Genomic DNA, 22,948 nt, shown 5'->3' on the forward strand with positions numbered 1-22,948 from the left:
ATTCAATCTGTACATTAATGACATTTGGAATCATTTGACAAGCAACATACAACTATTTGTTGATGATGCAAAGATAGGTAGGGTAATCAGGAATGCTGCTGATATGCAATACTTGCAGAATGATTTGAATAGGCTGGAATTGTGGATATGGGAAAATGGATATCAGTTCAATGTCAGTAAATGTAAAGTCATGCACCAAGTGGTGATAAAGGTGTTGGGCAAGGACAGATGTAGTGGGAAAATCATAATCAACAAGTAGCATGGATATCTACCAATAACTGTCCAGACACTTTAGCATTTTACAATTGATACCAGCAGGCAAACCCTAATATCAGGTATGTCCACCTTTGAGGGAGGCTTTCCACCAATGTGCAGCAGACATCAGGTGGAATTTCTCTCCATTCCTCCATCAAAGCAGCAGTGAGTTCGGTGACAGATCGAGGACATGCTGCTGACCTCAATTGCCGCTCCAGTTCATCCCACAGGTGTTCGATGGGGTTGAGGTCAGGACTCTGCGCAGGCCAGAGCAATTGTTTAACACCCATCTCTTTATACTATTCCATAACAGCTGCAGCTTTGTGGCATGAAGCATTGTTGTCTTGATAGTAACATGGATCTGTTCCAAAACACTTCCACAGTGTAGGCAGCACCTGATTATCCGAATATCAAGGTACTGAGCTGCCTTCATGGAACCACAGACAATGACCAGTAGTCCCACTCCAAACCAGCTGAATGCACCCCACACCATTACTCCTCCACCACCAAACTTTACTGTGGGTACAACACACTGTGGTAACAAGCGTTCACCAAACTGCCTCCACACCCACGGCCTACATCAGACTGTGTAGACTGGAAACAGGTAAACCTTGATTCATAGCTCCAGAGTATGGTTTCCACTGGTCTAATTGTCCAGTTCATATGCTCTTTGTATAAAACCAAATGAGCTGCCTTATTTGTTGTTGTGATGTTTGGCTAGTGCTCTTCCATGGAAATGCAGTAAATAGAGTTCTTTTCGTACAATATTAGTGCTCACCATGGTATTTTAGGTGGCTTCCCAGGATGTTTTCCTAGTGATGCCAGAATATCTCCATTTGTTAATCACATCTCCAACCATTGATTTTGGATGCTCCAGTTGAGCGGCAATGAAACCATTGTGACAGCCCACGATTACACTTCTCTCGAAGTCACTGAGTTCACGTCGTGTTGACATACTACCTGTATACAACTGCTACAACAAAATACTGCTTCTTACTATCTATACACTGATTTTAATGTTATTAACAAACCTGGAATGTTCCATAACTTCAAATAACAGAGGGTCCAGAAGATTATTGATAGATAGTGTAGACCTAAAAATGAACTACTGTGTTTGATTACAAATATCAGAAGTATGAAAAATAAGGGAGATGAATTGATTCAATGATTGAGTTTATCGGCACCAAAATCATTGAAAAAAGTGAAACGTGGTTGAATGAAAATATATTCTAAACGGAATAGAACAGTATTTTCGAGGATAGAAAGGATAAGAAGGGAGGAGTGCTGCTAATGATAGTATGGGAATTATGTCCACAAAAGGTAGACATGAGAAAATAATGTTGAGGTCTAATCTCCCAGTTATTTGGCTTTGAGCAACCCCAATTCAATGTTAATTAGTGTAAAGTTATGCATTTTCATATGATGTGATATCGAATATCATATTACATTGGTAGAATTATGCTTGAAGTTACTGATGAGGCTAGAGATCATAGAGTTTTGGTGGATAGAAAGCAAAGGTCATGTAACAAACATTTCGAATATAAATCAGAGAATATTTGTGATGACATGTAAGAATTTGAAAGTCATTTTTACTATGTACAAGGTCTTGATATGGACTACTGTGTGCAGATGTGGTCTCATGGGAAGTTGCAGAAAGACTGCAAAGAAGAGTTACAAAGATTGGGATTATTATTATTATTAAGAGAGACCTCCAGGGAGTCAAAAACCCATCAAGGGAGGCCACATATTACACACATCAGCTATCATACTTTCTTGAATTCATTCACACTGCTTGCACTCACAACATCCAATGGCAATTCATTCCAATCACACACCACCCTATGAGAGAGAAATCTAGTCCCCCCCCCCCCCCCACACACACACCCTTCTTAGCAGCCTTCATTCTCAGCTTCCAAGGATGCCCTTTCGTCCTTTCCTATCCTCCATAAATTGAAAATTTTCATCAATTGAAATCCTGTATGACACTTTCAGAAGTTTGTAAGTCTCGATCATATCTCCCATCTTTCTCCTGTCCGCTAGTGTATGCAGTCTACAAATTCTCAGTCTGTCTTTATACTCAGTATTACGCAATCCTGATATCATTTTTAACACTCTCCTTTGTACTCTCTGCAATATATCAGAATCACAACGGAAACCAGGAAGCCAGACCTGTGCACAATAGTCCAAGTGACGTCTCTTATCAAGGCCTTGTAAAGAAGCAAAATAACATCCTTATCTTTACATGTGAATGAACATTCATTTCAGCATTGCAATTATCTTTTGAGTTGTATTTGCAATCTGCCACATGGACACTGAACTTCAACTTCCTATCTATTAACACTCCAAGATCCCTAGCCTCATCAGTTTCTTCTAGCCTAATCCCACCAATATAATACAACATTGGATATCTAATCATGCTAAAATGAATGACTTTACATTTACTGACATTGAACTGACATCCATTTTCCCATGCCCACAATTCCAGCCTATTCAAATCATTCTGCAAGTACTGTATATCAACAGCATTCCTGATTACCCTACCTATCTTTGCATCATCATCAAATAGCTGTATGTCGCTTGTCAAATCCTTCCCAATATCATTAATGTATAGATTGAATAACAGTGGACTAAGCACTGATCCTTGCAGTACACCACTAGTTACCTTAACTCTTGCAAACTCACATTCCTCTGTATACCATTTTTTGATATCTGTCAGTCAGCCATCCTCTTATCCATGCTAATATTCTATAACCTAGACCCATTTTCTCCAATTTATGCAGCAGTCTGCCATGCTGTATTCTGTCAAAAGCTTTAGCAAAATCCGAAAGTATCATGGTGTATCCATTCCCCCTTGTCTAGTTCAAAGGTAGCATTGTTATAAAATTGCTTCCCATTGTTATAGAATGTGAGCAAGTTGCTAAAACATGACTCTCCCTTAGTGAAAACCCATATTGTTCATTGCAAAATAGAGATTCACTGTCAATCCATTTCTGAATGCAACCCCCTAACCAATTTTTCCAAAATCTTCACCACCACAACTGAGATGCTAATTGGTCAATAGTTGGATACATCAGTCTTTGCACCACCCTTGTGCAATAGAATTACAATACATTCCTTCCATTCCTGTGGAATATTCCCTCTTCTGAGACTCATATTAAACAGCCTGGAATGGGATCAAAGGAATGACCAGTTCAGCTGAACACTCTTTTAGCACATGTGCTGATATCCCATCAGTCCCTGTTGCTGAATTCTTATTCAATTTTTGCAACAGCTCTAATACCTCATCCCCATACACCCGCATTTCTTCATCTAGTAAAGAGGTAATAGTGAGCTCATTGTTGAGTACACCAGGTTGATAGCGTCTAACAAAATGGGCACTCGTTAACTGAACAGCCTCTTCTGCATCCGTAACCCTCATGCCATCAGGATTTAGAAGAGTGATTCTTTTGTATTCATTCTTTCTTTTACTTGCAGCATATCGATAGAATTCTTGTGGGTTGTCTTTAGCATGCAGATCCAGTTTCTTTTCATAATCAGACTTCGCTTTCCATATAAAAGTTGTGACTATTCTAGCCTGCTGCTTATAACATTCATAATGGACATTATCCTTATGCACTTGGTATTCCTTCCACATCGTCCTTTTTTTACGAATCTCTTGCTTAATAAAATTATACATCCATTTGACTCTTACTCCATTTATTCTTTAAACTCTCGGGACACATTCTGATATCGCATCATTCAAGTGTTCTTTAAATGCTTCCCAAGCACTATTGATATTCTTTCCATCCAGCAACCAATCCCAATCCACTGAACTCTGTATACTCCTCGGTTGGTCATAATTTTCTGCTTTGTAGTTCGGTATGCAACCTTATCTTAATTGAACATTCATAAACTTAGTCACTTTCCAAGTGAGTACTGCATGATCACTGTCACACCAGAGGCAGAATGCTTACGTCTTTAACTGAAATGCCCTCTGACACTATAATCAAATCTAACACTCTTTGCCCTCAAGTTCCTTCTGCCCATGTTGCTTGAGGAAGTTGTCCTGCAACAGCTCAATAAATGCATTTTCATTCTTCTCGTGAGATTCTACTGACCCAATCAATATTTGAATAATTAAAGTCACTCATTATGATTACTGTTTTCGCACTCATCTTTTCTATTTGGTGATGTATTTCTTCATCACTAGCATATAAAGAATATAAATCAGAGAATATTTGTGATGTTGAAATGAACACTAACAGGTAAGGATATGAAAGTCATTTTTACTCTTTACAAGGTCTCGATATGGTCTACTGTGTGCAGATTTGGTCTCATGGGAAGTTGTGGAAAGACTGCAAAGAAGAGTTACAAATATTGGGATTATTATTATTATTAAGAGTGACCTCCAGGTAGTCAGGGACTCATCGAGGGAGGTCACATCCAACGGGAGTGCATTTCAATCATGCACCACCCTATGAAAGAAAAATCTAGTCCTCATCCCTTCTTAGCAGCATTCATTCTCAGCTTTCAAAAATGCCATCTTGTCCTTTCCCCACCCTCAATAAATTGAAAAATTCCATCAATTGAAATCTTGTATGTCAGAAGTTTGTAAGTCTCAATCATATCACACCTCTTCCTTCTGTTTGCTCGAGTCTGTAATCTATAAATTCTCAATCTATCTTCATAATCAGTATTCCAGAATTCTGATATCATTTTTAACTCCAATATCAGAATCATGGACCATGTGGCAATCATTGCCACATGGTCCCTCAACTTCAATGTCCTATCTATTGACACTTCAAGATCTCTAGCCTCATCAGTTTCTTCAAACATAATCCCACCAATATAATATGACATTGGATATCTAATCACGTTGAAACGAATGACTTTACATTTACTGTCATTGAACTGACATCCATTTTCCCATGCCCACAATTCCAGCCTATTCAAATCATTCTGCAAGTACTGCAAATCAACAGCATTCCTGATTATTCTATCTTTGCATCATTAGCAAATAGCAGTATGTCGCTTGTCAAATCCTTCCCAATATAATTAATGTATAGATTGAATAACAGTGGATCAAGCACTGATTCTTGTGGTTCACCACTGGTTACCTTAAATCTTGCAGACACATCCCCCATATACCACTTTTTGATGTCTGTCAGTCAGCCATCCTCCTATCCATGCTAATATTTTATAACCTAGACCCATATTCTCCAATTTATGCAGCAATCTGCCATGCTGTATTTTGTCAAAAGCCTTAGCAAAATACAAAAGTATCATGGTGTATCCATTCCCCTTGTTTCAATGATAACATTGTTATAGAATGTGAGCAAGTTGCTAAAACACGACCTTCCCTTAGTAAACTCATGTTGCTTGTTGCAAAGTAGAGATTCGCTGTCAGCCCATTTCTGAATGCAAGCCTTAACCAATTTTTCCAAAATATTCACCATGACTCCTGAGATACTAATTTTTCGATAGTTGGATACATCAGTCTTCGCACACCCTTGTGCAATGGAATTACCATATATTGTTGCCATTCCTGTGGAATCTTCCATGTTCTGAGACTCATATTAAACAGCTTGGTCAAAGGAATAGCAAGTTCAGCTGAACACACTCTTAGCACATATGCTGGTATCCCATCAGTCCCTACTGCTGAATTCTTATTCAGTTTGTGTAATGGCTCTAATACTTCGTCCTCATACACCTGAGTTTCTTTTTAATCAGTGAAGAGGTAGCATATGGAATGTAGATTATGAAGATAGATTGAGACTATGTGGAATTCATACACTGGTAGAGAGAGAGAGAGAAGAGAGAAATGTGATATGATGGAGGTCTATAAACTTGTGAGAGAGAATTATGGGATATTAGTTGCTAGAATTTTTTTATTATATGGACCGTGGGGAGAAGACAAGGGGGCAATTCCATGGAAGTTAAGTTTTTATGTGCAATTAAGAAAGGATTAAGAACTAAATTTTTCTCCCACAGAACCATGAGTGAGTAAGTGAGTGGAACAGTTTGCCTATTGTAGCAGCGAATGCATGTAGTGTGAATGAGTTTAAGTGAAGGAATGATAGCTGGTGTGGATGATGTATGGTCTCCCTAGATGAGTCCTCAACTCTGTGGAGACCTAAGAATAATAATCATAACAATAATCTAAATTCTTAATGAAATTAAATGCTATTTAACATATTAAAACTTATATTTGGTTTAATACAGAGATACATACATACAATTCTATAAATGTATAATATTTTATACACTTACCTGAAATACTCTAGCTCCAGCAGTCATTCCTCTAACAAATTGGCCAAACAGTAATGATAACTGTGCTAATGATCTATTAAAAAAAAAATAGTGTAAAAATGATTGAAGAAGCTTTCCTTAATTCTGGAAATGATTTAAATTATAGATAAAACTTGGCTTTTTATGATAGTTTATTTCATGGTTAAAAATTTATTTTTATATGAAAACATCAATTCTCTTTATTTTGATGCTGAATCACATTACACATACATCAACAAAAATCACTTTTGAGGGAATTAATTTCTTGGTATTATTATTACTGCATGGATATCTCAATGGGTTTGAAGACCCATTGAGATATCCATGCAGTGTGGGAGGCACACGTTAGAACACCTCTCGTACTTCGGCTTGAAGACATTCACCAGGAACACTCAAAACAGACTCTGGCAACCCATTCACTATTCTCTTGAAACCTCTAGTCTTAACACCCATGCTAACCATATTCTTACTCATTTCTAGAGAAGATTCCTTATTCTCATTGGTCTCCTATTCCATCCCAGTAAGGTACTGAAAAAGTTTCTTCTGCATCCATCGTATAAAACTCTCTTAGCAACTTCTTCACTTGTACTATAGTGTCTGTTTTGCACCTAACATCCAACTTCTGTAAACCACACATCCTCAATCTATCCTTATAGGAAACAGATCACACAATCTTGTTCACTCACCTGCATCCTCTCCACCACTTCCTCATCTACCATGAAACAAAGGCAACCAGGTGTGTGCAGCAATCCAGATCTTGCCAAAAATAAATTTTAACTTTCTCTTTATAAGACCTCTCTTTCTTTTGTAACTCCCATCCACAAAACATTGTAAACCTTTAGTACATTAGTGTCATGGGAGGACTGAGGTTTTGTATAATTAAATTTATTTTTACATAATCTGGAAACCCTGCGCTAAAAGACCAAAAATTAAACTTTTTCAAGCCACTTCAGGCTTCCAATAAGAGTTGCAGTGGGCTCACACGAGATGAGCTAAGAACATGACTCCATTTCATCTCTCATCTATGACAATCACAAACATCTCCATATCCATGGGAGGATTTAAACCAGCAGCCTGTTGGTTGGAGAGCAGACATGCTAACTAATTAGTCAACTAGGCTGGTAATCTCTGCTTTTTAGTGTGTTCTTCAATACAAAGTACCGTATATTATCGCATATAATGCGAACTAGAAATTTTGTTTGAAAACTAGCCCTAAAATGCCATGTCCACATATAATGCATCTGTTAATCTTGTTCCCTAACATTATAAATAAAACAATACGAATTAACGAAAGAAATATTTATTTTAAAACAAAATGTCAAAATACAATATGAATTAACGAAAGAAATATTTATTTTAAAACAAAATGTCAAAATCCTTTAAATTCTTCTTCATCTTTTGAGTCATCAAACATTTCATTTATAAATTCATCTGTAGGCATTACGTCACCAGTGTAGCAGTTGTCGTCATCATGCTCTCCATTTTGTTGTGAGTCATCGTCGCTTTCATATATGACGTCATCTTCGGATTCATCCATTAAATTACTTATTCCACATTTAAGAAATGAGCGTTGAATCATTTCAGATGGTATCGAATCCCAAGCTTCTTTAACCCAGCTGGTGACTAGGGTGATCTCAGGCTTCTGAAAATTCCTGCCCTTTGTCATCTTCACCAAACCAGATGACCTCCATTCTCTCCATTTTTCACGTAAGTGATCTTTAAACGGCTTAATCAAGCAGCTGCAAAAAGGAAGTTAGAACCACCCAGTACTGTTAGGTCTGTACGTAGCTCATGTGCTTTCTCTTTGCTTGCCTCCGATAAATGCACGCAGAACATATCCCAGACTAGCATGCTTTGTTGATGTAACAAGCTGCCTGGACGTATGTTCCATACTTGATCTAGCCACAACTGTACACCTTCTTCATTCATCCAACCTTTCTGATTAGCACAAACAAAGACACCTGGTGGAAATTTCATATGCTTCGGAATTGTCTTCCTTTTAAATATCACTGTCGGCTTTAATTTGGTTCCGTCTGCCATGCATGCTAAAACAATGGTAAAATGCGTTTTTTCATTGTTTTTATGAGGACACTCTTTTCACCAATTGAGTTTATTGTTCAATTCCCAGGCATATCCAAGTACATCTAACAGATAAGCTTAGGCGTTGATGGTTATTCGTGACTTATTTTTCACAGTATTAACAACACCACAAACACTTTTAACAACAAAGATGTTTTATTAACGCTAATATTTCGCTGATTTTCAAATCAGTATCATCAGAGCACAACACACATGTAAACACGACAGTGAGTGAGTGAGTGAAACAATATAATTGCAAAAGACAAAAGATCTAAAGTCCTATTTTTTGGCGCCCTCTAACGAGAAAAAAAAAAAAAGCAGTTATCCAGGAGTTTTTCTTAGGATAACCGTCTCCCAAATTTTTGGCAAATTAATGCAACCATATTTGTTAAGGTTGGGAGAATTCTTCAAAGCCATTGCTGACTCAAAAAATAATCTTTCAGATCTATAACGACTCCTAAATAGCACATTTGCATTTCTTGTTACTATAATGCCATCTTGTCGTTGCATCAAAATCCATTCATTTAGCTCTTCTTCGAGTTCTGGAAAGAATGCTACATTTCCACGATGGGCACGTTTCGTTTTGGAGATTTTTTTCAAGACTGTCTTTTTGCTTATGCCAAAGTCTAATATTACTCTCTGCTACACTAAATTCTCTCATAGCAACACTGTTATTATGTTCTTCTGCAAACTGCATGACACACAATTTAAATTCTGCTTCAAAAGATGAACGTTTACGTTTCTGTTGGCTTATTTTCAGGCTAGATTTGTTTAACGAATAATATTTAAAATGAACTGTGGTTAAACTGATATAACTGTGCTAATATCCTGCCAAGGGGGCAGGATATTAGCACTACTTACATTACTTGCTTTATGCGCAGATACAATGCACGATTGGTCGTCGAATGCAAGTGGATCTTAAAAAATATAACATCTAATAAGATGTTATATTTTTTAAGATCTGCATATAATACTAACCCCTAACTTTAGACCATAAATTTTTTGCATTATACGCGATAATATACGGTAATTCTATATGGCAATTTTGCAATATATTCTCTGAAATTTAACTCCTTAACTACCAATACCACATGGTATGAAAAGCAGAAAAAGATTAAAGCATGACAAACTGTTGAGAAAATTTACTAAGTAGGAATGAATAAAATTTCCACTGCATGGTTTTAGTAAACTGCAGCTAGTTAGTAGAACAAATGAAAGTGAGCAGTTCTTTCAAGAATATAAAAGGAATCCTTGAATTAACAGACTGCAGAAAACAATAAAAAAAAAAAACTATTGGAGATCATTACAGAGTTATTGGAGAAGTTATAAATAAAATAAATCCTCTAATGCCTTTTTATTGCTTAAAAGAGGAACTCTTTTGGCAGTAACTTTTGGAAATCAGTGGAGTGGATAGCTGTTCTTTACTTTTACCCATTGCCAATATGTAAGCTTGTGGTTGCCAATGATTTTAAAGATAATAGGATAAGGTTACAGTTACAGCAGACAACTGCTTCTCTGCCATTTTATGATCTTAATACAAGTTAGGATTAAGTAGTGTTGCCAATGGACAATTTGGTGTAGAGTACCTTCTGTGATGTGTCCTTGGATTAATTGGACTGGTTACATAATTATAATAATGATATAACTATTGTCTGAAATAGTGTGGGTTTTCTACAGCTGATTTTGTGAGTTGCAGGTTGAAATTCCAAGTTTCTAGCAAAAGAAAAAATCCAAACAGCTTATATCAGAATGCTTAAAAATTATTTGCAAAGAAATTTCTAATGACTTGCATCACTCAAAGGATATAGAGAATGGTTAAAAATAAGAATATTTTTATAAACTATTTGATTCATCATTCTGGTCTTGTGGAAAAACATGTGATGAACTTTCATTAAAAAAAATATTAACCTTGTCTTGACATCTAAATGAATTTGCTTACTTTCTAAGCTACTCAAATGTCCTGGATTGACTCATTGTTTACATGCATTTGTGTAATATTTCATTTTTTATTTATTTTGACTGTGTGTTACTAAGTTCATGGCAGAAATTGATATAAGCGTCACTCTTCAAACATGAATTTCATATCATAATTAAAGATGCCAAGAAATTATATTCTTGGTTTCATCCTTTATGCAAGTGTAAGCAAACAAAGTTTGTGCATGAAGTAACTTCATGAAAGGGCAACCCATATAAAGAGGCTAATGACTTCACATCAACTGCATATCCCCTAATGCAATGCACATATTCTTAGAGACATGTTAATGCTATGCATTATGGAAAGGTCACTATCCAGACTGGTTTCAGCCTTTTTTGAGGTCGCATCAGTGGGAACCAGACCCAGAAGTGATACAAATGTTGAAGCAATGCAGAAGTCAAATTTCCACATACAAGTAGCCAAAAGGTGTAGCACCTTATTATTAAAATACTCTGGATTAGAGATAGATATTGGACAAAGTAACATCATGAAGTTACTTCATGCACAAACTTTGTATGCATATACTTGGATAAAGGATGAAACCAAGAATATAATTTCTCGGCATCCTTAATTTATAATATAACCAAGTGAAAAAACTTTTAAAATCCATTTCACTTGTGTGTATGTGTGCAGGAGAGAGGGTGAGAGAGAACATTTATTTGCACTTTAGAAAACTCACTTGTAACAAAATCAAACTGTCAGTTAGTTTCTTTTAGATGATCATAAGATGCCAAATTTTTATATTGTTGTCAATTCGATACAGTTAGCAGTTTACATATAAAAATTTCAGCTGCTCTGATTTCTACAGTTTTGATAATTTCATCTGATCAGATGAAATGTTACCTAATTTGGGAAATTTATGGACAAATGTTTTTTGCTTTTTATTAATGAATATGAACTTTGTATGAATGTTGAAATATGAAATGAATGTTGACCAGCAGCTGCTCTTATTCTTACAGTTTTGAAGAAAGTGGAGAAACAATAGAAGTAAATTCAGCAGAACAATGACAGCAAAGAAAAGGCATAAGGCAGAAAGTGAACATATGTGTGTGTGTGTGTGTGTGCGAGAGAGAGAGAGAGAGAGAGAGACAGACGGATCATTGATTAATCTGATTGCCCTCTTCTGAACAGCATCAAGCAATGCTAGTGAGGCTTTCAATGCACCACTCCAAATGTGTGAGTAGTATTTGAGATTTATACTGGTAGTAGTTGTATAGGCAAAAAGTAGTACCTTGTGTGAAAAGCATGCTATGGCTGAGATATGTTTATGTCAAGAAAGGCTGGAGATGCAGACCATTTATGTACTGGAGAAAGAGAGTGGGTGTGAGTACAGAGCATTGGTGGGGAAATCTGAAGAGGAGAAATCATTTTTCATTATATGCAGCGAATGACATGAAAGGAAGCTGGCCAACTTAGCTAGAAAAGGTTGAAGGCAGGTCTAATATGGTGGTTCACTAAGCAGACTAGTTTTTGCCTTAATGACTAGATGAGTTTCTCCAAATCTTTCTACGGTTTGATCCGGAGGTAGATGATAAATGTCAGAAGATCAGCTGTGGATCGAGAGCAATGAAATCCATATCATTGATCACTAATCAGCTGGTGGGCCTCCAAGGTGGTGTACAAAATGGCTGTTGATGATCTTCTCCATAGTTTTTGAGAGGATGAAAGTGAGAGCAACTGGACATTAGTTTGTTAGCTGACTTTTATCACTTTCTCTGGAAATGGACTGAATGTAGGGCTTGCTCATGCTTTAGGGTACATGCCAGTCAAGTAAGAAAGATTGAAGTGATAGAGGACAAGTTTTTAGCATAAGAGGTAGTATGCCATCAGGACAGATGCCTTGTTTGTGTCCAAATTATTTAAGGATTCTTCTGATTTCTTTCTGGCAGAAAACTAGAAGTGGCATGCAGTCAGTAGTTCTTGATAGAGTGGAAGAGTACTTTTCCAGGTTGATCAATGCAGGAACTGGAAGAGAAGAATAATGTTAATAAATCTGCCTTGTTTTGGGGTGATGTTACATCAGTACACTACATATCAAATCAGAAGGCATGGGTGTGCAGAAGCTACACACAGTGGACTTTACTAGAGACCAGAAGGCTCCACTACTTATATAACAAGAAGCAAGTTGGAAGCATCTGATACTTTCAAAATTAGATTTAGATTTATTGATGGTTTACTGTAGTTGTTGTTATGAGCTGCAATGTAGGCTGTGTGATGAAGAATTTGTGGTCTCAAGCCTTTTGTGATATGAATTTTTTTTTTCATGAACTACACAGGAAGATGTTAGAGAACCAATCTTGGGCATTGGTCAGAAATTTGGGGCAGAGTGAAGAATGAAGGTCTTCATTCCAGTTATAATTATTCCTGTTATTCAGTCTGAGTAGGAGTGGAAGAAATGAAGCAGTAATCAGACCATGAGAAGGAGGAGTACATGTCACAAAGGTCATCCTATTTGCAACCCTTGTAATGCCAGAGGACACAAAATTAAGATTTTTTGAATGACTCTACACATGAAAAGTCACAAGACATAAAATAGAGCAGTGCCAATGTGTGTGGGTAAATGATTAAGGAGAAAGAAGTAATCTACTGATGTGTTTCTTAAAGAGTTGAGGATTGTACTCAGTAGGAAAAACTGAGTACAATCTCAGTTTATGAAGGCAGATGATAGGTTCATTTGGTAAGTTTGGAGCTGGACAGTGGCTGCTCGAAATCTTACAACATTCGAAGAAAGTGGTAAAATGGTAGTGGCCAGTTCAGTAAAGCAGAGCCCATGAAAGGAAAGTACCTATAGCAAAGGCATGATTCAGAAACAGAGCACATGTGGGAGTGACTGAAGTAGGCCTGTGTCAGAGGAGCAGGATCATCTATTAAGTAGATTTCCCTCTTCTATATATCATCAAGAATTCTTAGATAGGTTTTGTATGCACACTTCAAATATGAGAACATTATTCCAAGATTGGTTGGGTTTGAGACCTTGTCCACCTTTGATACAGGCCATGGAAAGATTTGAAGCAACTACACAGATTTCTCCAAATCTTTCCATGGCCTGTATCCAAAGGTGGACAAGGTTAGTGAGGAGGTCTACTGTGGAATGAAAATGGCAGAATTCATATTGGTGATTGCTAATTAACTGATGGGTCTCCAAGAAGCTAGCTGTTGATGACCTTCTCCATCACTTTTGCGAGCAGTGGGATAAGAGTTTGATGGCTGACTTTTGTTGTGCCTTTCATGGTATAGACCAGATAACGTTTTCCTTTCATGCTGTTGGATAGATGACAGATGAATATGACAGCTTATAAAGGTAATACAGGACGGTTGTTAAATTTGAGACAAAATATTAGAGCACAACTGGAAGAATACCATCCGGACAAGCAGACTCATTAGCCTTATTAGTATTAGAACATATGTTGCATTTTTATCACAGACTACAGGGGTAAATTTTTTAGAGAATCAGAGTTTAGATAAGAGTTGGGGATTTGTAGTAGAGTCAAGAATGAAGGCCCACATTCTTGGTTATTAGTTCAGCACAAATGGTTGGAGAAGGAGGGTGAAAACAGTAATGTGAGCATGGAAAAGAGGCATAAAAATTCCAGAAGTCACTCCAGTTAGTATAATTGTAGTGCTATAGGGTGTGAGGCTGAGACTGGCTAGGAGGAGAATTATCTGTAGAAAAGGAGACTTGGATAAGATTGTGATCAGAGTTGCTAAGAGAAGAGTAGGCATCTATGGTGTATTGTATGGGCCTGGTCAAGATCTATCATTTTTGTGATATATCTTGACCAGGCCCAGCTCAAGGCAAGGGTGGGATGGGCGAATGCCGCAGGCGGAAAAGTAAAAGGGCGGAAAACTTCCAATGAGTTTGTTACAATTATACTGAAGGCAGAAAAAATAAAATATAAAAATTAAATTGGATATATTATATATTTAAAAAATATTAAATTTATATATACATATTTATAAAGATAATCATATTTTATTCTAATTATATAAGCTCCAAATAATTATTTTTATTTTGATAATCCCTGAGACAGAAATATTTAGATCCAATTTCATTGACAAAATTTGATTCTCTTATAAATAGAATATTTTTATTTAAGAAACAAAATTAATCGGAAATTTTTATTTAGTAATTTAATATTTTAATATAAAAAATTTGATATATTAATAAATAATATAAATATGAAACTTCTTTGAAAAAATTAAGAATAATTTTTTTAAAAAATCGTTCATATATCCACAAAATTATCTTACATGCCCGTTCGCTATCCCTGTATTAATGTGTATTATATTATTAGCTTGCTGAATGAATTTTGTTACCTCGTATTTATGAAGGTAAGTTTGTAGTTAAATATGTGATTTATCTTAGTAATGATTTTTTAAATAAATTATTAATTTCATTTTCTTTGTAGCTATAGCCGTGGTTGTTTTTAACTTTTTTTATTTTACGAACTCTTGCATATACAGGGTGTTCGGGATAAATTTGACATATTTATAATTAATTATATTTTTCCGTAAGTTACATGTATTAACACACACTTCTCTTCATTTAAAAGTTTGGACCCTTCTTCATTCATATACAAGATGTCAGAAAGGATGGATAGCTGGAACCCACCTGAATCATGGAAGAGAATAACTTGTATCATGATGATTTGTGCCCGCCATCAAAATAAGGATATTACGACTGCTGCCCAATGCTCCCTGAATACAGTAAAAACAATCAGGCATGAACTAGAGACTTGCAATGGTGACTACGAGGATGTAGCAAGAAGAAAGATCCCTAGCAGACGATCTGATTGCGTTCGTACAGCAGAATTCCTCGCAAATCTGCAGGAACAGGTGTTGAAGAACCCTGGCATTGGAATTCGGGCTTTGTTCGTGGAGTTGCTAACTGTAGTCAAGCCCTGGATAACAAGGGTAGCCAATGGTAGGCCGTATGTATGGCAGCAGGATTCGGCCCCTTGCCACACCTCTGGGAAAAGTCAAAAATGGTTGTCTGAAAATTTCTACGACTTCACCAGTCCAAATGTTTGGCCTCCAAACTCCCCAGACCTTAACCCCATGGATTATTTTGTATGGGGCGCAGTTGAAAAAGACACCAATCGCACTTCCAGTAATACAAAAGCCCAGTTAATGGATAAAATTAAAACAGTTTTTGCGGCCCTTCCCAGGGAGACTGTAGCATCAGCTTGTTCGAGGTTCCGAAGCAGAATTGAAGCTGTGATCGATGCTAATGGTGGCTATTTTGAGTAAATCTTGTTGATAGTATTGTAATTAACTCTGCCTGTAATGTTTTTTTGTCAATTCATTAAATTTAATAGATACAAAGAAGATTTTCTTTTTCCTTACGAAACTGTCAAATTTATCCCGAACACCCTGTATATACGATTTCGTAATTTTGAACTTTGTTTGGTATCGAGCAATGCAGCAAGCTGCAATGTAGATATGGTTTTATTTTTTGATATTATTCAGTCAAATCTATAATTTCTTTTCTTCATCGAATCATCGATGGGAAGTTCTAAACCACATCCAAAATTTTACTTTAAAATCTTTATGCACAACGAGATGGGAAAGTCACGTTGAAGCTGTAAAAGCAATACGAAATCAAGTAAAAGAAGTACATGAAGCTTTAATTTTCATCGCAGAAGATGACAGCTTAATTGAAAACAAAATTGGAAGCTAGTTCGTTAGCAAAAAAAATTAATTCTTTCAAGTTTATATTTGGCATATTTGTTTGGTATGACATTCTAAGTGAAGTCAATGCATCTAGCAAACAACTGCAAAATATCTCTTGCAATATTATGGAAGCCTTGAAATCATTAGATGTCCCGAAAAAATTCTTGACGTCATACAGAAGCAAAAATAATTTTTTGAAAGTTAAGCACCAAGCCCATAACTTTACTCTAAATATTGGATTAAATGCTGATTTCTCAACTAACGATAGCACACGAACTCGACATGTAAAAATTCAATTTGATTATATGTCCTGACGAATCAATTACTAATTTTGAACTACATTTTCAAATTAATTTTTGAATGTAATTCTTGATTCAGCAATAACATCAATTACAGAGAGATTTGAACAGCTAAATAAATATGAATCAATTGTTGGGTTTCTCTTTAACATGGTAACTTAAAATTTGATAATGATACAGTAAAAAAATCTTGTTTCAACTTAGAAATTGCTCTGTCTGATGGTGATCAAAAAGATATTTCAGCAATAGATTTATTAGATGAATTAAAAATATTGTCTCAGAGGATATCAAATAATTATTCTCCCAAAGAAGTATTAAATTATATTTGTACCAATAACTGCATAAGTCTTTTTCCTAATGTGTACACACATCACTATGAATTTTTTTAACAATACCAACTACAATTGCAAGCGCAGAGTGCAGTTTTTCTATTAAGACTTATTAAAAATTATTTGAGGTTCACAATGTCCCAAAAGAGATTAGATGGCTTAGCCACTTTATCTATTGAAAAACCGAGACATTAGATACTACTTCTTCTAGATCTAATGTCTTTTGCCCAAATTAAGGCTAAAAAGGTTTCTTTTTTTTTTAAATAATTAAAATTGTTAATTCTTAATTTAGATTTTTTCATATTTGTTTTGTGATATTTATGTAATGTCATATTTATGTAATATTTATAAATTGTGTTAAAATTATGTACTCATTATACAATAAACACAAAAATATTTTATTTATTTATTTATCATTATTCATTTATTTATTCACTATATATACATAAATTTTATATATACATATACAATTTCGACCAAATGGTGGGAAAAAAATCTTGCTCACACTCAAAAATTTGAACGTGCCAGCGTTGATTTTGACTGATAGTAAATGACTCAGTTTTCCTTCTAGCTTGATCAGCGAAACCAGTAAAGAGGAGCTACTTTCGTGTTGTGGATGTTAAAGTTGCCTAGGAAGACAATCTGAACACTTTGGATAATTAGTTTGTATGAAATCAACTTTTAGAGATAAGTAGTCAAAAAGGGAAGCATTATTGTCAGAGTTAGGAGAGCAGTAAAGGCAGCAGATGAAGGCTCTAAAGTGAGGTAAGGAAACCTTGAACCCGAGCAGATTGAAAAGCAGGATTCCAGGATGGATAGACACCTGACAAGACCTGACAAGAATCTTGTCAGGTGTCCTCTCCCAAATGTCTCCTGTTATGCATCTCTCTGCTGCATTTCTTATATGAGAAATAGGTCCGTTCTTCTATATTTTTCATTCACTCTAGTCTTTGTCTTCCTCTCCTTCTCTTTCCTCAACAGTTCCTTCAAGAAGTGTCCTTTGTAGGCAATTGTGCCTAAGAATATGTTCAAAATAGCTGACTTTTGTCTTCTAATTTCTTTTTTATCAGGCTTCTGCTTTCACCTATCATCAGTACCTCTTTGTTTGTCTTTCCATGATATCCTCATAATTCTTTGCAGCATCCACATTTCAAAGATTTCCAGTTTTTTAACACTCAGAATGGAAAGTGTCCATGTCTCTACTCCATATAAAGGAAATTCTTAGTCTTGTTTTCAGATTTAATTCTCTAGATGTCAGTAGACTTTTCATATTATTGAAGGTTGACCTTGAGATTTCAATCCTTCTAATTTCATCTTCTGTCCTTCCATTCTCTGTGATCAAGTGTCCAAGGTGTGTGTGTGTGTGTGTGTGTGTGTGTGTGTGTGTGTGTGTGTGTGTGTGTGTGTGTGTGTGTGTGTGTGTGTGTGTGTGTGTGCGCTTGCATTTGTTCTAGTTTATTTCTTTTTATATTGATGTATATTTTTGGTACTTCCTTTTCTCTTGAAATTGGTCTAATGTCTTTTCTGTCCATGCCTATTTTTTGAAAGAATTTCAATTAATTGCTCATGTTAAACACTATCAAATTTTTGTAATCTATGAAACAGGGATACACATCTTTTTTGCATCTTTTTGTTTTTCTAAATATCTTTCTGATGTTGAAAATATACCTACATTTTCCTTTTAAAGCCACTTTGTGTGTCATTTATTTCCATATTTATTTTTATTTTATTTCTTTCAAGAATAACATATACTTGATTAATGGGGCTAATTGTCCTGAACTCTTCACATCTTGAAGCTTTTGGTTTTTTGGGAATTGGAATGAAAATTGAGTGGTTAATATCTTTAGGTAGAAATCCAGTCTCATATATCTTATTGCATAATTTTGTTAGGAATTTCAGTCCTTCTTCATCTAGAGCCTTCAACCATTCTGACAAGATATTATCTATTCCTGTGGCTTTATGTGGTTTTAGTTTTCTTGATGTCATTTTCAACTTCGCTAAGTAAAATGGATGGTCCTTCTAAATATGTCTGTTTGGAAATATTATTTCTTTGTTCATATAATCTTTCCAAAATTTTTCTTTTATCAATTAGAATATGGTCTCTTGAATCTCTAATGACATTTGCATGATTTACTTTATTTGTCCTGTTTGTCATTTCTCAAATGTTTTCATGCATTTCTCCACGTCTGTACTTTCTATCAAGGTTTTCTATGTGTGTACATTTATTCCTAATCCATTCCTCCTCAGCTTTCCTGCATTTTTTTTAATTTCTTTATTCATGCTTTTATATTCAGGTTTGTTCTTTAACTTATTTCTTTGTTCCACCAACTTTAAGATTTTTTTCATTTATCCAAGGTTTATTTTTTTTCCTTTTTAATTATGGAAGTGTATTTTTAGCTGCTTTGTTAATGCTATTTTTGAATGTTTGCCATTTCATGTTAATTTCATCAATTGGTCTTCTATTTTCTGTGCAAGTTGTGATGTCAGACTTGTTAAGGGACTTTGCAAATGATTTTATAAAGCAGTCTTTAACTTCTCAGTTGTTAAGTGAATCTGAATTATAAGTTTCTCTTATGAATGGTTAGTTTGGTATCTCTTAAGTTTTATGTTGTTTCATAAAATCACTGGTCACACAGAGAGGGAACCTAGTTTCTTGACTTTGCATGGCCTTAACAACCTCCCTTCCCCACATACTTGGACTCTCTTGAGGCACAAACTTGGTAATATAAGCTGCATTTTTTCTCAGATAGAATACCAATGCCAACATTTATTTCTATGAATGCTCTAATAAAAGGTTTATTCTTTTTATGTTTGGATTTGGCACCAATCTTCCTTTGGTATTCTACTAAAAAAATAAAATAAAATAAGAGGAAGAAGAAGAAGACAAAACAGTACAACTCTGTAAGCATGACTCAAGGACAGAAGTTTTCAGACTGATCTATATATCTGCAAATGTAGTCAAGATATTGGAGAAACTGGTTAGGAACAGAATACAGGATTGAATGGTGGATATATTCTCTATGATGGTCAGCATGGGTTTGTGAAGGGTGAGTTTGTTTAGCAATCTGCTTACATTTTATGATAAGGTGATGAATGTGTTGGATAAGGGAGATTCATATGCAGCGATATTCTTGAACTTTGCAAATGTATTTGATAGATTACCAATGACAAGTTGGTACATAAGTTGCAGAAGCTGGGATTGGATAACAGACTGGTTAAATGGCTGAAGATTGGCTTTTTGAACAATATCAGCAAGATGTGTAGGATGGTGTGGTGGCTCAGACAAGCAAGGTAACCAGTGAACCACCATTCAGTGACATGCCTCAGGGTTCTGTTCTTGAGCCACTATCATTTACCTTATTTGTTAATGATATTTCATGTGGATTGACTGGGGATCTTCAAATGTCTGCTAATGATGCAAAGTTGGGTGGAATTATCAGGACTAGTGCTGATGTTAATTCTCTACAGGAAGATCTGAATAGATTTTTAGCTTCGACAGATGAGTGAAATTGTAGTTTTAATATTAATAAATGCAAAGTGCTACACTTTGGAGTGCAGTGATATAAGACTGCACACTGTATTGGTGAAGAGGTGCTTCAGGAAGTGGATGAGATTCGGGATCTTGGAATGATGGTAAACATTGGACTAAAGTTCCAAGAATGCATTGCAAGTATTACAAAGACTGTACATTGCATTGCTGCAATGATAAGCAGTACATTAACATGTAGGGATAAGGAAGTGGTGGTGCCTCTGCAAAGGCACTGGCCAGACTAAAGATGGACCATTGTGCTCAAATCTGGTCACCTAGTTTTCACTGTGATGTGGAAATACTAGAGAATCTAGATGAATGACCAAAGTGATATCAGGATTCTGGAATGTTGGTTATGCAGAGAAGTTGAGAGAGTGTAGATTATAGAGTTTGATTGACAGGAGGAAATGAGTGATAAACTTGATCTTCAAGTTAATTAAAAGATTTTACCAGATTAGTACAGAAGTCATTATAAAAGGGTGGAAGTTGTGTAAAGATGTGGTGAGGAAGAGCATGAGGAGTAGATTTCTTATATGGTGAATGTTTGATGAATGGAATGCAAATATTGGAGTGTGTTGTAAATGCAATGCAAATGATTTCAAGATTCAATATGATACACATGTTGCTGGTTGAGTGGGCCTCTCATGATGAGTCTACTGCCCCCCACAGAAGTTACTGTATAATAATTGTTGAAAAGTGCTAAAGATTATTATTATTTTCCTGACACCCTTGGAGTCACAAGTCTCATCATGGGAGGTTAACACTAGTGAACAGAAAATTTATCATACCACTCCTTAAAATCACCCACAATCACCTCAGGCAATGCATTCCATGCTCCTAACACTCTCCATGCAACAAACTTACTTCTCACCCTTTTACTCACCACTTCCTTTTGCTGGCAGTTTAATGCAGCAATCTGAATGCTGTATTAAAGTACCTTAAAGGAGCATTCAGATAATTTATTTTTAAGAATCATTCAATAACAAAGTATTTTCTAATATATTTGATTTTTCATGTAAATTTCTCTAGGCAGAGATGAACTAAACAACTGGACAAAGGACAAAGCCAAATCAGTGCATAGTTCTGAACATCTTTGAATTTTTTGAAAACTGATTCAGGGACCCCAAAACATCAACTAGTAGGATGCCCAAGTATGTTAGTTTCCTCTGAAGATTAAGGATAAGGCAATCAACAAACAATCAACCAACCTACAGGATGCAAGAATTAATTAAATGAACCTGTTGCTCAAATTCGTGGGATGTAATCAGACAGTTTTATGTTAGATCCAATTCATGTTATATAAAAGATAATCACATATTTATGACTTTCGAATTAAACTAAAAATTCATATACACCACAGGAATTAAATTTTAATAATTTTCATATTTCCTAATTTACATATCATTAAAATGTAATTACTGTGGTATACCTGTGAATTTTTAGTTTGAATACTCCACAGATTTCACTATACAGGGTGGTTCAAATTTCCACATACAAACTTTGAGGGGAGGTAGAGAACATCAAAATCAACCATATTCACATAGGAAAGCATGACTGGAAATGCCGCCAGAAGGTACTAAGACACAAAGATACATAAATAACACAAGGCAGTAAGTAGTGTAAAAAACTTTATTAGGCATAACTGAACAGTTCAATAGTAGTTGGATACATAATATGGCAAATGAGGTGCATGTCTGCCATCTCAGCATTCCTAAAACGATGCATGTTCTTTGTACGACATCAAAAGCTTGAATGAAGAAGCCCCAATTGTTCACCTGGAGCACTGAAGAACAGCGCCACCTATCACTTTGGGGTGGCATTTCCGGTCATGCTTTCCTATGTGAATATGGTTGATTTTGATGTTCTCTACCTCCCCTCAAAGTTTATACATGAAATTTTGAACCACGCTGTATAATAGTTTTAAATTAAACAACTAGAACATTAACCAGAAGATTCAACAATGAAAAGTGTGAACTACAAGTACATGATATAGAGTGACAGAGTTTAAATCAGTGATCGCCAAAGGGGTCAATATGACATTGTTAGGGATCGACAGAAAAATATAAGACATCATTGTATGGGTAATATTTAATTCGGTTAACTTGGATTACCTCCATGACAAAAGACATGGAGGTAATGACAACGCAATTAAGAGTGAATCGTGGGATCAGTACCTCCATCTTACAGGTCCATGAATAGGACCTGTAAGCTGGAGTAAGGTCATGAAAATAGTTACTGAGGCCAATCAAGTAGGCCAAAATGACGTATTTACCAATAAACGGATGTTGGTGGTTCCTGCTGGCTGGTGCAGTGGGAGCGAGATTGCAACACATGCATGGTTCTTATTTACTGATACTTACAAGTATTCGATCCCAGTCTTATTTTTGCGCATCGACATACAAGTGAGCGTTAATGTTCTAAAATTCATCACCATACAAATTATAATTCAATCGTTATTCATTCACGAATTAAACTTCTCTATGTTGAAGAGTTGAGCAGCGCTGGTAGTAATACCGGTGATACCAGTAGTTTATTAATATCA

General features: G+C 35.7%; 1 protein-coding gene across 8 annotated transcripts in view; it reads right to left on the minus strand.

Moving 5' to 3' along the window:
- The window catches only part of LOC150103932 (mitochondrial potassium channel ATP-binding subunit), a 320,223-nt gene that overhangs the window by 130,385 nt on the left and 166,890 nt on the right, over nucleotides 1-22,948 (minus strand). For all 8 annotated transcript variants that reach the window (XM_090396614.1, XM_090396615.1, XM_090396617.1 and 5 more), the window contains one exon: nucleotides 6,505-6,577. In XM_090396614.1, the coding sequence (XP_090252740.1) occupies nucleotides 6,505-6,577 (73 nt within the window). The remainder of the gene's footprint in view (nucleotides 1-6,504; nucleotides 6,578-22,948) is intronic.

The sequence above is a fragment of the Typopeltis vanoorti genome, chromosome 8 (assembly GCF_054136105.1).
Source record: "Typopeltis vanoorti isolate ZY-2024b chromosome 8, IOZ_Tvanoo_1.0, whole genome shotgun sequence".
Lineage (NCBI taxonomy): Eukaryota > Metazoa > Arthropoda > Arachnida > Uropygi > Thelyphonidae > Typopeltis > Typopeltis vanoorti.